The sequence below is a fragment of the Bison bison genome, unplaced genomic scaffold, assembly GCF_000754665.1.
Source record: "Bison bison bison isolate TAMUID 2011002044 unplaced genomic scaffold, Bison_UMD1.0 scf7180017864498, whole genome shotgun sequence".
Taxonomy (NCBI): Eukaryota; Metazoa; Chordata; class Mammalia; order Artiodactyla; family Bovidae; genus Bison; species Bison bison.
In genome coordinates this window covers 618,512-632,630 of record NW_011495057.1, presented here as the reverse complement: position 1 = coordinate 632,630, position 14,119 = coordinate 618,512, and the positions used below count along the sequence as shown (strand labels likewise).

General features: G+C 41.5%; 1 protein-coding gene across 1 annotated transcript in view; it reads left to right on the top strand.

The window, feature by feature from the left end:
- Positions 1–11,818: 11,818 nt before the first annotated feature.
- CLUL1 (clusterin-like 1 (retinal)) overlaps positions 11,819–14,119 on the top strand; it is a 30,903-nt gene continuing 28,602 nt past the window's right edge. Inside the window, exon 1 of the mRNA XM_010828901.1 lies at positions 11,819–11,841. Coding sequence (XP_010827203.1) covers positions 11,819–11,841 — 23 coding nt within the window. The remainder of the gene's footprint in view (positions 11,842–14,119) is intronic.

Sequence of the window (14,119 nt, the reverse complement as noted above, 5' to 3'; positions counted from 1 at the left end):
GGACGAAAGTCTTTGTTACCTGTTTTTCTCTGCCTGGGACTTTTCCCTGGACATTGAAAACAGGAATCCTAATAAGGCCATTTTTTTTTACCTGTCTCATTCGAGAACAGGATTTTCAAACTCCCCCTTCAACATTGATGAAACTCCCTTAGTCCCTGACAGGGAGGTGGGAAACTTCCAAAAATAGTCAGCCACACAATTACTAGGAGAGCTGAGATGTTGGTACCTAATAAAGATGCCATAAATAAAGAATGATGAGCCACCATGAGAAATGACTCACTAGAGAAGGACACGTCGGAATGTGGGATAGTAAAAATCACTTAAACTTTGTGTGACCTTGAAGAAAGTCACGGCGACGTTCTGCCAGGTCCCTGGGATGCTGGGTTGAGATACAACTGTTTCCTTACTATCTAGTCGGCTGAGTTTAGACACACAGGCTCTGAGCCTTCCTCCTTGGACAGCCCGGAGCCTCCCTCGCATCTCAAGGGCTATCTGAGTTCCTTCCTGCCCTTTACAACCATTAGGCAGGAGCAGTTAATAAGACTATCAGTTCCGTGGAAGCATCTCGCTTGTAGCAATGGGGAGGGGCGTGCATCTTTGATAATTTAGAACAGTGCTGAGTGGGAGGGTCAGGTCTCCTGGGGTGGTGTCACGAATTGAAAAAGTGACTGTGACACTGCGCTCCTCTACAGCTTTCTACAGCTGGTCCAGATTTTCCATGGGCTCACCTTTAAATTAAAAGAATTTCTGCACTTTCAAGAATTTGAAAACAAAGCCATGTGTGAGAATATGAGACCCGCGCCCATGCCCTCTCAAGAAATAGGCTGCATTCCTTTTTCTGCACTTAAAAAAAAAAGCACCTCCTCCTTTTTTTTTTAGAATGCCATATATGTAAATGATCCCCAATGAATCTTTAGCATGTGCCCATCTTGTTTTGATTTTACTAAACTTTAAAAATATGCCCATTGTTCCCTTTTAAGAGCTCTTGGCAACATTTTCAGAAATGGAGCTATATGAGCAAATCAGCAAATGAATAGAATTAGCAAGTACCATTTAGCAAGCACTCATGGTACAAATACGTCTACAATGCAGAAAAAGCATCACCATAGATGTTATAAGGCTGTATAAGTTTTCTTACCTAACTTCATTCTTAATTAGCAAAATCCCATGAAATTATATAGAGAGATGGAAAATAATAAAGTCACTGGAATAGTGTTTTTACACACCTTTCAGTGATTTTGGTTTTGTTTTTAAAGGAATTGTGTGATGCAGTGGCGCTAGTGGTAAATAATCTGCCTGCCAATGCAAGGAACGCAGGAGATGAAGGTTCGATTCCTGGGTTAGAAAGATCCCCTGGAGAAGGAAATGGCAACCCACTCCAGTATTCTTGCCTGAAAAATTCCATGGACAGAGGAGCCCGGCAAGCTACAGTCCATGGGGTCGCAAAGAGCTGGGCACGACTGGGCACGCATGCCCAGGAGTGGGATTGCTGGGTGATAGTGGAAAGAACAAAAAGATCTGGGTAAGACAGAATTTTCGTTCTCTACCTTCACCGTTCTGTGATATTGGGCAAATTACCCTTTTTATTTAACTACAAAGTGGAGTTGGTAATAATACTCATATCATAGGGTTGAAAGAGTTAAATGAAATCCTACGCAAAATGTCTAATCGGGTGGCTGTCACAGTGGAAGATGCTCAGTTAAGGTAGCTCTCAGGGACATGGGTTCGATCCCTGCTCCAGGAAGACTCCATATGCTGTGGAGCAGCTAAGTTCCTAGGCGACAACCACTGAGCCCACACCCTAGAGCCTGTGCTCCTCAACAAGAGAAGTCACCACGACGAGAAGCCCGAGCACCACAACTAGAGACTGGCCCCACTCACCGAAGTCGGAGAAGGCCCGCATGCAGCAACAGAGGCCCAGCACAGTTAAAAATTAAAAATTTTTTTAAAAAAAGATAACTCTTGGGACTTCCCTGGTAGTGGATTGGTTAAGACTTAGTGATTCTAAGGCAAGGGATGCGAGTTCAATCCCCTATCAGGGAACTAAGATCCCACATGCAGCACACCAAAAATAAAAAATTAAAAAAAGAAAAGCAACTCATTATTTGTAGTTTTTTCAAGTGATAGTGACTTAAGTTGCCTAAACAATTTTTTTAAACTTTAGAAATAGTTGATTTTTTCAAGTAATTTAAATGATGTGGTGATGATCATTTTGTAATATATAGAAAGATCAAATCACTATGCAGTGATTTGCGAAGTAACAGAGCATTGTAGGTCAAATATACTTTAAAAACAAGCTCAAAGAAAAAGAGATCAGATTTGTGGGTACCAGAGGTGAAGTTGGGGGTGGAAGGATTGGATGAAGACCATCAAAAGGCACAAACTTCCAATTATAAAATAAATAAGTATGAGGAATGTAATGTGTGTGTGTGCTCAGTTACTCAGGCATGTCCAACTCTATGACCCCATGGTCATAGCCCACCAGGCTCCTCTGTCCATGGAATTTTCCAGGCAAGAATACTGGAGTGGGTTGCCATTTCCTTCTCCAGGGGATATTCCCAACCCAGGGATCAAACCCCTGTCTCCTGCATTGCAGGTGGGTTCTTTACCACTGAGCCACCTAGGAAACAGGGATATAATGTACAAGATAACAAATATAATTAACACTGCTTTATGTTATATATGAAAGCTATTAAGAGAGTAAATCCTAAGAGTTCTCATCAAGAGGAAAATTTTTTCCTACATCTTTAATTTTGTGTCTATATGAGATGATGCATTTTAACTAAACCTCTTATGGGAATCATTACTTCTTGTAATAATGATGTATGTAAGTCAAACCATTATGCTGTATATTTAAAACATACACAGTGCTGTATTCAATTATATCGCAGTAAAACTGAAAGGAAAAAAGATATAATTCACTTACCACACAATTCCTTCATTTAAAATATACCCCCCCAAATTACTTAAGTAATTTATTTTTAGCACCAAAAATACCAGTGACACTTTTGTCACCATCAGAAAATTAGCATAATGTCACAGCTATAAAAATGAATAATTATTTAAAGTATAATCATTCATTAAACTATTTCCCTAATGTCACATCACATGGGCAAGTCTTACTTTTGGTGACTAGCTTATCTATTCCTCTTATTTGCAAACTATGAAGGGGCCTGTTATCACTCACATGTTATTACTGTATGTACAGTAGTTGGAGTCTTTAAAAGATTTTTTTGATGTGGACCATTTTTAAAGTCTTCATTGAATTTGTTACAGTATTGCTTCTGTTTTATGTTTTGGTTTTATGGCCACAGGGTATGTGGGGTCTTAGCTCCCCACCCAGGCGTTGAACCTGCATCCGCTGCGTTGGAAGGCAAAACCTTAACCACTAGACCTCCAGGGAAGTCCCCAGTTGAATTTTTTTTTTTTTCTTAATTTGCTTCAGTAGCTCTAGACTTTCCCATGAAGATTCAAGGCAATCCATTTGTCTTTTTTTTTTTTTCCTGAAAATCTCTCATAAATTATAAATACTATACACTGGCTAAGTCTTTTTTGTACTTCCATATAGGACACATAAATCAGTATCTATATGAAGTTTCTCACTAATAAAAGGAGTTTATCTGTTTCCAGAACCAGGCAGTTTTATTGCATATTGAGTTTCCACGGTTCAGCCAAAAGTCTGAGGATAAAGACTTGCTGCAAAAAGTCCTGACTAGTTCTCAACCACTTTCTCACTTGGTAAATAAATACAAAAGTTAGAAATAGCCACTGGTACAATCATTGTGGGTGCATATTCCTCCCGTAGAATATTTGAACAAGGGACTTGCAGTTTGCAGAGAAAGCTGGCCAGGAGTTTAGAAATATATCCAGAAACGTGAGCAAATTAGTGGAAAGACAGACTTGTTATTTCTATAAATACACTAGAGTACATTTTGATTTTACACCTGAGGAACTAATTAGATTAAGTTTGTTTGTAAGGTTTGGGGTTAAGAAAATACTGTCAGTGAAGGGTTTTTCTTAGGACTTCTTAATTAATTCATCTGCAAAGTTACCAGATCCCAGTCAAAGAAGATTTGAAGTTTTACAAAACTCAAGATAACTATCAAAGAGCTAGAACAGCTTTATCATCTCTAAATAAAGCCTCAGTTAAGCTGTATCCTGAGGAATCAAAATCTACATTTTTTAATTTTAAAAATATGTGTTTATTTATTTGTGCTGGGTCTTAGTAGCAGCACATGGGATCTTTAGTTGTGGCATGTGGGATTTTTTTTTTTTTTTTTAAGTTGAGGCATGTGAACTCTTAGTTGCAGCATATGGGATCTGGTTCCCTTACCAAGGATCAAACCTGGGCCCCCTGCATTGGGAGTATGGAGTCTCAGCCACTGGACCAACAGAGAAGTCCAAAATTCTACATTTTAAAATTAACCCTAATTGTAAGGTGATCAACTGTCCCAGGTGACCTGAGGCAGAAGATTTCTCAGGCTAAAGGATTTCAGTGCTGTATCCAGTACAGTTTAGTTCAGTTCAGTCACTCAGTCGTGTCGACTCTTTTCGACCCCATAGACTGCAGCATGCTAGGCTTCCCCATCCATCACCAACTCCTGGAGCTTGCTGTATCCAGTACAGTCACAGGCAAACCAGGACAGTTGGTCACCCTACCCTATGGTCTGATATATATCATTAGATAGAATACCTGGATTTTTTCATGCCTCGAAAATGTACCTGGCTTGCCTGACTCTGTAAGCTTTTATTCATAATTGCCTATTTGGCACCAGGATCTGGAGACAATATTGTATAATTACTAGACAAGCATCACTAATTGAAATATGCTGCGGTTCTCATGCTTTGTGTCTCATGCTGATAGCCCCACATGGATACTTCTATATCCAGGTTCATGTTGCATTAGACTCAGTTGCATGAACTCAGCAAAGCAAGACGACCAAAATTAACCTTTCCAGTGGATTCTGTCTTGGTTGTGCTGTTATCATCTAAGTCAGATATGATATCAAAAAATGTATAAAAACAGTTCCATGTGAAAGTAGATTGTAAACAGTTTGCCTACCTTCCTACAAATATTAAGTTAAATGTAGTACATGCCCTGAAGTTGTAATTCACTTCCACAAGGATTTATTGAATGATTTTCCTGGGCCAGGCCCTGTGCTAGGTGCTGGAACTCCAAGAATGAATGAGAGGGCTTCCCCTGATGGTGCAGTGGATAAGAATCCATCTGCCAATGCAGGGGACACAGGTTCGGTCCCTGGTCTGGGAAGATTCCACCTGCCTCAGAGCAACTAGTCCTTTGAGCCACAACTACTGAGCCCAAGCTCTGGAGCCCACAACTTCTGAAGCCTGCACGCCTAGAGCCTGTGCTCCCCAACAAGAGAAGCCTGTGCACTGCAATGAAGAGTAGCCCCCACTTACCACAACTAGAGAAAGCCTGTGTGCGCCAGCAAAGATCCAGCACAACCAAAAATAAATAAATGAATAAGAATGAATGTGAAATAGTTCTGCCCTCAGGAACATTCCATCTAATGGAAAGGAAAACATGCATTGGTTGCTTTTGATTTGCCATCGTCTCCCCCGATCCATTCTCTTCCTCTCTCTGCCTTGCTCCACAATTCAAGGATTGTTCTCCATTAGCTGCATCTCTGGAGTTGTCTGGCTCTGTGGATTCTGATTGAGTTCAGCCAGTGGGAGGTGCTCTTTTGGCCTGAAGCTCTGGCCATTTCTCTGTGATGGTAACTCTGTCCTGCAAGCTTCCAGTGCTCACAGGGCTCCCATAACCAATCGCCGATTTCCTCACCTCCACCGACTTCTGTGACTAGTCTCTTCATAAAGTTAGTTTCATGATTTCACCTGAGTGTGCCTTCTGTTTTCTGTGCAAATCCTGATTCAACAGGTAAATAAACTGTTGAAATAAAGGAAGGTAAGCGAGGCAATAGAGGTATACACACAAGTAGAGTGGTGTGATACAGAAGGGCACATTCAAGAGGGCCCAGAGAATGGGAATAAGTAAATGATTCTTGGTCTGAACACTAAAGGTTAAGTAATAAGTGAGAGAAAGACCTGGAAGGGGCAATGTCTAGCATGGAGAGAAAACTAACCAGGATATATTCAGGCAACTGTTAGCCAGCTGGAGCACTCACATACAGAAGGAAGCAGAGGGAGATAATGTGGAAAGACAGACCAGGGTCAGGCAATGTAAGGATGCTAAGCAATTCTGTTCATTACACACACACACACACACACACACTCTCTCTCTCTCTCTCTCTCTCTGTCTCTGCCAAACACTGTTGTAGGTACAATAAGTAAAACAACAGTCCATGCTCTTAGGAGATCTAAAACAGGGCAGCAGTAGAGATGTAGAGGAGGGACAAACATTCAATACACAGAAAATTAAAAAGGAAGACAATGCTCAGGACAGTGCAGATAAGTCCTAAATAATTTTTTTTATTTTTATTTTTGAAATAATTATAGATTCACAGAAGTTTCCAAAAAATGTATAGCTTGTACCATGTACCCCTCAGTCAGCCTCCTCCAGTGTTTATATCTGACAATTATTATAGTACAATATAAAAACCAAGGAGTTGTCATTAATATAATTCAGTGTCTTCAGTTCTCATCTGTTATACACACTCATGTGCATGTCTGTGTCTCTATGTAATTCTATCATATGTGTAACGTAGCCACACATATTAAACAAACTCAAAACATCATGCTACATCCTGAGAGCCCCCTCCATCTGCCATCCCTAACTCCTGAAAACTACTAGTCTGTTCTTCACCTGTAACTGTGGCATCTCGTGAATGTTACATAAATGGAGTGCTGTGGATCCTTTGGGGATTGACTTTTTTCCATTCAGCATAATTTATTTACTTATGGCTCATCCAAGTTGCATGCATCAATATTCCACTCTTTTTTTTTTTTGCTCAGTAGTATTCCATGTCATTGGTGTACCAGTGTTTGTTCAACCCATTGAACCCACTGAAAGGCACATGGATAGTTTCCAGTTTGGGGTTATTATGAACAAAGCTGCTATGAACAACTGTGTACAACCTAGACGCTTTTTGAGTGAACAAATTTGCGAGAATGGATATGCTGTGACCAGCTGGAGGGGATGAAGCCGAGCATTATTAGTGAAAAATGAGCCCCAATGTACATGCAGCCACCAAGCACTACAAAAAGGGTTTCTTTTGTTTCATCTGTGTATGTTATTATACATATATGTGTGTGTGTTATTATACATATATGTGTGTATATATGTGTATATATATATATATACACATACTTTGAAAGTGAAAGTCGCTCAATCGTGTCCAATTCTTTGCAACCCCATGGACTATACAGTCCATGGAATTCTCCAGGCCAGAATACTGGAGTAGGTAGCCTATCCCTTCTCCAGAAGATCTTCCCAATCCAGGGATCAAACCCAGGTCTCTTACATTGCAGGCAGATTCTTTACCAACTAAGCTATCAGGGAAGCCCCCTATATATACTTTATTAATAATCAAATGGCATCTTTAAAATAAAACAATTTAAGATAAGCAAACCATGAGTTTAAAATTCTAAACTAAAACTTGACAACATCTTTATATTGTCAAGACCCAACAGTGCTCAGTAGAATCATTTTAAATATTCAAATAAATTTTAAATGGTCTTTGTTCTGGTCTGGCACTTTTAAAATTCTGATGTTTTACAAATTCTGTTTCGTTAGTTGTTCAAGCTCCTGTTCTTTTCTTAACTATTTATTTATTTAGTTTGCGCTTAGTCTTAGTTGCAGGATGTGGGGTTTTAGTTGTGGCATGCAAACAAAGCATGAGAACTCTTAACTGTGGGATGTGAGACTCTAGATTCCTGACCAGGAATTGAACCCTGGGCCCCCTGCATTGGGAGCAGAGTCTTAGCCACTGGACCACCAGGGAAGTCCTTCAAGCTCCTCTTCTGTAGCTATTATTATGAAGCCCAATTGTATCAGTGCTCCCCAAAGAGTTTTAAAATAAGTTCTAATTTGAAGAAAAGAGCATTCTACACATAGAAAGTTTAAAAAGTGATAAAGAACACATTTCAGGATAACATGCATAATATTTTACATCACCTACTTCACAATAATTCCAGGATAGTTTCTTTTACTTTTCTTCTGTTTTTTTAAAAGGCTACTTTTAAATAAATTTACACATAACCCCAAAATATTCCCTAGTCTTTTTGCCTTCCAGCATCACACTTTTCTTTAATAGTCAAATAAGGATAATTCATCCTGGCAAGTCTTTTGCCTCCTTTCAGATGAAAATCTGGCAATAACCATGTATAATTTCTTGGCCCAATTTTAATATTTTAGTTGTATTGTCTTCTTCTTCCAAAAATTTACAGTCAGTACACTGGAAGAGTTCTTTTTTGTTTCCATATAGAAAAAGTTGAATTTGCTCAGGTAACAAGTCAAGTGATTTATCGTATTACTTATATATTCCTGTTTGTACTTTATTATTTAAATTGTACTTTGGATTACTTTGGCAATTATGGATCAGAAGACAAGGTTGAAATGTACTATTCAATCCATACAATGATTTATTCCTCCACAGATCATTAGCATAGGCTACATCCATGCCTGCATGCTAGGTCGCCTCAGTCGTGTCCAACTCTTTGCGACCCCATGGACTGAAGCCTGCCAGGCTCCTCTCACCATGGGATTTTCCAAGTAAGAATACTGGAGTGGGTTGCCATGCTCTCCTCCAGGGGATCTTTCCGAACCGGGGATCGAACCTGTGTCTCCTGTGGCTCCTGCATTGTAAGTGGATTCTTAACCACTAAGTCATGGGGGAAGCCCAGCATAGGCTACAGCTGTCCCCAAATAGCATGATATTTTGCCCATCCTGTTGCCATGGAGATCAAGAACCAAATTAAAACTTATTTACAAGGGTCATAATAACGTAGTCAGAATTTAAATAAAAACTTGCTTTTCAATTATGTGTAATTTTGCTCATTTGCTCTGATGGTCTGCTGATCTCTACATGTTTTGTTGTTCAGTCGCTAAGTCCTGTCTGACTCTTTGTGACCCCATGGACTGCAGGCTTCCTTGTCCTTCACCATCACCCAGAGTTTGCTCAAACTCATGTCCATTGAGTCAGTGATGCCATCCAATCATCTCATCCTCTGCCACCCTCTACATGCTTTAATTTATCACTAATAAATTCTCTCGAGCCAGGAACTCACATGAGTTTTGACATTCCATGAACCCAGATACAATACATCGGAGAAGGCAATGGCACCCCACTCCAGTACTCTTGCCTGGAAAATCCCATGGACGGAGGAGCCTGGTAGGCTGCAGTGCATGGGGTCGCAAAGAATCGGACACGACTGAGCAACTTCACTTTCACTTTTCACTTTCATGCATTGGAGAAGGAAATGGCAACCCACTCCAGTGTTCTTGCCTGGAGAATCCCAGGGACGGGGGAGCCTGGTGGGCTGCCGTCTATGGGGTCGCACAAAGTCGGACACGACTGAAGCGACTTAGCATAGCATAGCATAGCAGATACAATACATAGTCTGGCAGTCTGCTTGCGTTGGCTCCTGGATGCAAGATGAGAGCAAAGTCTGGGATAATTCCCAAACATCTGGATCTGGTGACAGGGAGCCCACGGTAAGGCGAGCTTGAGAAGAAAAAGCTGGATTAGGAATGGTTGAGTCTGAAATCCCAGTGGGCCACATGATTCAAGAGGCAGCCAGTAGAAGGCTGGCTGTGAGTGTTTGAGGTTCCGGGTTATATCAGCCAAACAAAGTGGCCTGACATTTTCCACAAGAAGAAAATCCTGGGAAATATAAACATGTAAGGCCAGGACAGAGGGAGAGGAACAGAAAGAGGACCAGGCAGGTTTCTAATGTTTGATAATGTGCCTGGTACACAGCTGGCACTCTGAAAATACTGCGAAAGAGATGAAGACAGAACTCGGCATGGGGCCTAGAGTGGGTTGGTTGGGCTCAGCCCATTCTTTGTGTTGTTCAGTTGCTAAGTTGCATCCGACTCTTTGCAATTCTATGGACTGTAGCACTTCAGGCTCCTCTGTCTTCCACTGTCTCCCAGAGTTTGCTCAAATTCACGTGCATTGAGTCAGTAATGCCATCAGCTCTTCGCATCAAGCATTAAAGCTTCAGCTTTAGCATCAGTCCTTGCAATGAATATTCAGGGTTGATTTCCTTTCGGATTGATTGGTTTGATCTCCTTGCAGTCCTTGGGACTCTCAAGAGTCTTCCAGCTCCACAACTGGAAAGCATCAATTCTTCAGCTCTCACATCCATACATGACTTTATGGTCCAACTCTCACATCCATACATGACTACTGGAAAACCATAATTAAATCTATCTGGTGCTGGTCCATACAGATAAATTCTGATTTTATGATGAGGTTAAATACGATATAATTTCTTCACCTTATATTCAAGGTTACTGTTTTTCATGAAAGATTTTGAAATCAGGATTCAGTGCCTACTTTTGCTGCCTATGTAACATGAGCCTAAAATAACCTTTTGATTTAGTTTGAATTTTTAAAAGAGGCTGTTGGTCAGCCTTCCACTTACATTGTACTCTAAGGCTTAATAAATCATTTTCATTCATATTAACTAATTTGATCTGTTCAGCAACTCTATATGGATGATAAAGTGGCTGTGATGTGTTATTTTACAGATTGACTCAAAGTATGTTGAAGCTTGATGAGAATAAATAAATAAGAATCACAGAAACTAAGACCTGGGAGTACCAGTTCAGAATATTTCTTCCAATAATTTCTCATTTTTGGATGAAGACACAGTGAAATCCAGAGCCCACAGTGGTGAGAATTTTGATGGTACCTAATTCCTTTTTTTTTTTTTAACACTTTTTTTTTTTTAATGGCTAACTCTTATTTGTTTATTTATGTTTGGCTGTGCTGGGTCTTCGTTGCTAAGCAGGCTTTCTCTAGTTGAGGCGATCAGGGACTGCTCTCTAGCTGTGGTGCCCGGGCTCCCCATTGCAGCGGCTTCTCTCATTGTGGAGCCTGGGCTCTAGGACAAGAGGGCTTCAGTACTTGGGGCACCTGAGCTTAGCTGCTCCGTGGCATGTGGAATCTCCCTGGACCAGGGATCGAACCTGTGTCCCCTGCATTCAAAGGTGGATTAACTACGCCTGCCAGTTGGAGGGTTGGTGGTCCTCACTAGTCTTAACCAGCTCTCTCCAACTGGACACAGCTGACTCCATGTCCCTGGAGAAAAACTCGGGCAAACATCTTACTGCTTAACCACTGGACCACCATGGAAGTCCCTGGAACCTGGTTCTTAAATTAGTGAACTTTGTACTTCACCACTTGTCCTCTCTGTTAGTGAGCTAGTCAACATTTGTCCACGAAGAGGACAAATTTTTAAAGAATTATTTACACTCTACGTCTAAACTGTTGCTTTTTAATGTGAATTATATCTTTATTACATGAATGACTGAATAAGGGAAGATAAAGAAAGAAGAAAGCAAAGAAGGGAGGGAGGAAGGAAAGAAGAGAGGGAAGGAAAGAGAGCTAGTGAATTTAATTATTACTATTGTTGCTGAACCAAGTTCATTTCTCCTGACATTCACACAAGCCAAAGCAGTCAAGTGAGAAGATGGGAGAACAACTCCCAAATCAGCCCCCTTTTGGGGTGCAATGGGCTTGGGGTCCTTGGGGGATAAAGGATAAAGAAACAGGATGGTCTGAGGGGGCGGGGAACCTAGGGATCACGAGAAAAGGTGCTTGGGGAAAGGTGTGAGAATCATTACTGTTCTGTGAAGGCCTTGGCACATTCAAAAATGGAGGCGCTTAGCATGACCCAAGGGTGGAATTTTTGGCCCTCTGCCATCAAAAGGTCGCCAACTGGACACTATGCATGCCAGTTGGAGGATTGGTGGTCCTAACTAGTCTTAACCAGCTCTCTCCAACTGGACACAGCTGACTCCAAGTCCCTGGGAAACAACTTGGGCAAACATCTTACTGCTTAGGCTTCGTGCTGCTTGGAGGACATGAAAGTCTTAAAAAGACCTTGATTAGTGAAGGCAGGTGAAATGGATTTAACTAATGATTACCCATGATTTCATTGTTGTTTAATCACTAAGTCATATCCAACTCTTTGCAACCCCATGGACTGTAGCCCGCCAGGTTCCTCTGTCCATGGAGTGGGTTGCCATTTCCTTCTCCAGAGGATCTTCCTGACCCAGGGATCTAACCCACATTGCTGCATTGGCAGGCAGTTTGTTTACCACTGAGCCACCTGGGAAGCTCCATGGTTTCATTACAATCTACATAAATCATGTATTTGACTCTTTATATTTTTGTCTTTTATTTTATCTTAGGCATTCCCTTCTTGGGGTGTGTGAGATGTGTGTGTGTGTGTCTGTGTGTGTTCTACCAGAGTAACACTCCCTCCCAAGCAGGAGTATGTTGTTTGACTCATGAGAGAATCCAAGTTGTGGGGAATGCACTGACTTCACCCTCCTTCCTGTGCAAGACAGTAAGCCCCAGCTCATGCACAGGACCCACCCCTGCCAGGCTGCATGACTCCAGGGACCGCTGGCATTGTATCCTGGATCTGGGCTCCACAGAGGAATCAGCACGGATGACACAGGCTTATCGGCCTGCTCTCTGCCAAATAGGTACCCAAGGGGAAGCCCAGAAGTTGTCCGGCTGTGCCAGAGGCAGGGTGGGCCAGTCTAATCAGGGATGACATAGTAGCAGGTTCATTACAGCCACACATGGAAGACGCTCTGTCCAAGCCTGACCTGTTCAAGTCCATCTGTCTGACTGTTCCATTTCTCAGTGAATATCCTGTGCATCTTTTTGTTGTCCTTGATTAAGATTACCTTGCTTCTAGGTATTCTTAGTTACCAAGCTTTGCATGCAGCGTGCTGAGTTGCTTCAGTCTGACTCTTTGCAACCCTGTGGACTGTAGACTGCCAGGCTCCTCTGTCCATGGGATTCTCCAGGCAAGAATACTGGAGTGGATTATCATGCCCTCCTCCAGGGGATCTTCCCAACCCAGAGATCCAACCCACACCTCTTATGTTTCATGCCCTGGCAGGCAGGTTCTTTACCACTAGCGCCATCTGGGAAAGTTACCAACCTACTAGTTATTAATATAATATTTTACACCCCACTTAAATCTTGAACATAGTGATGTCATAATTATGAAAGTAACCAGATTTGCGTCAAGTGTTGTCTAATCTTAACAAAATAACAGCTGTGAAAACAGATGAAATAATTAGAGGAAGAAACTGGTTGGAAGTTTCGGGATATTTTAAAAGTAATTAGTACTAATAAGCAATAAAGTTCTGTTCTCGGAAATTACACTTAAACGGGAAACATGGTGACTGCAGCCATAAAATTAAAAGACGCTTGCTCCTTGGAAGAAAAGCTATGATCAACCTAGACAGCATATTAAAAAGCAGAGACATTACTTTGCCAACAAAGGTCCATCTAGTCAAAGCTATGGTTTTTCCAGTAGTCATGTATGGATGTGAGAGTTGGACCATAAAGAAGGCTGAGCACTGAAGAATCAATGCTTTTGAGCTGTGGTATTAGAGAAGACTCTTGAGAGTCTCTTGGATTGCAAGGAGATCAAACCAGTCAGTCCTAAAGGGAATCAATCCTGAATATTCATTGGAAAGACTGATGCTGAAATTGAAGCTCCAATACTTTTTGGCCATCCGATGCAAAGAGTGAACTCATTGGAAAAGATCTTGATGCTGGGAAAGATTGAAGGCAGGAGGAGAAGGGGATGACAGAGGATGAGATGGTAGGATGGCATCATCAACTCGATGGACATGAGTTTGAGCAAGTTCCGCGAGTTGGTGATGGAAAGGGAAGCCTGGCTTGCTGCAGGCCATGGGGTCACACAGTTGGACACGACTGAACGACTGAACTGAGCTGAACTGATGGAATACATAGGAAAAAAAACCTGCCACTAGAGAATGAGCCACCAGTCTTCCTAAACATTAGTTTCATTTTTAACAAAATGTGAGCTTGTTGGGACTTCCCTGGTAATCTAATGGTTAATACTTCACTTTCAAATACAGGGAGTGCCGGTTCGATCCCTGGTCCAGGAGTTAAGATCCCACATGCCATGAGGCCAA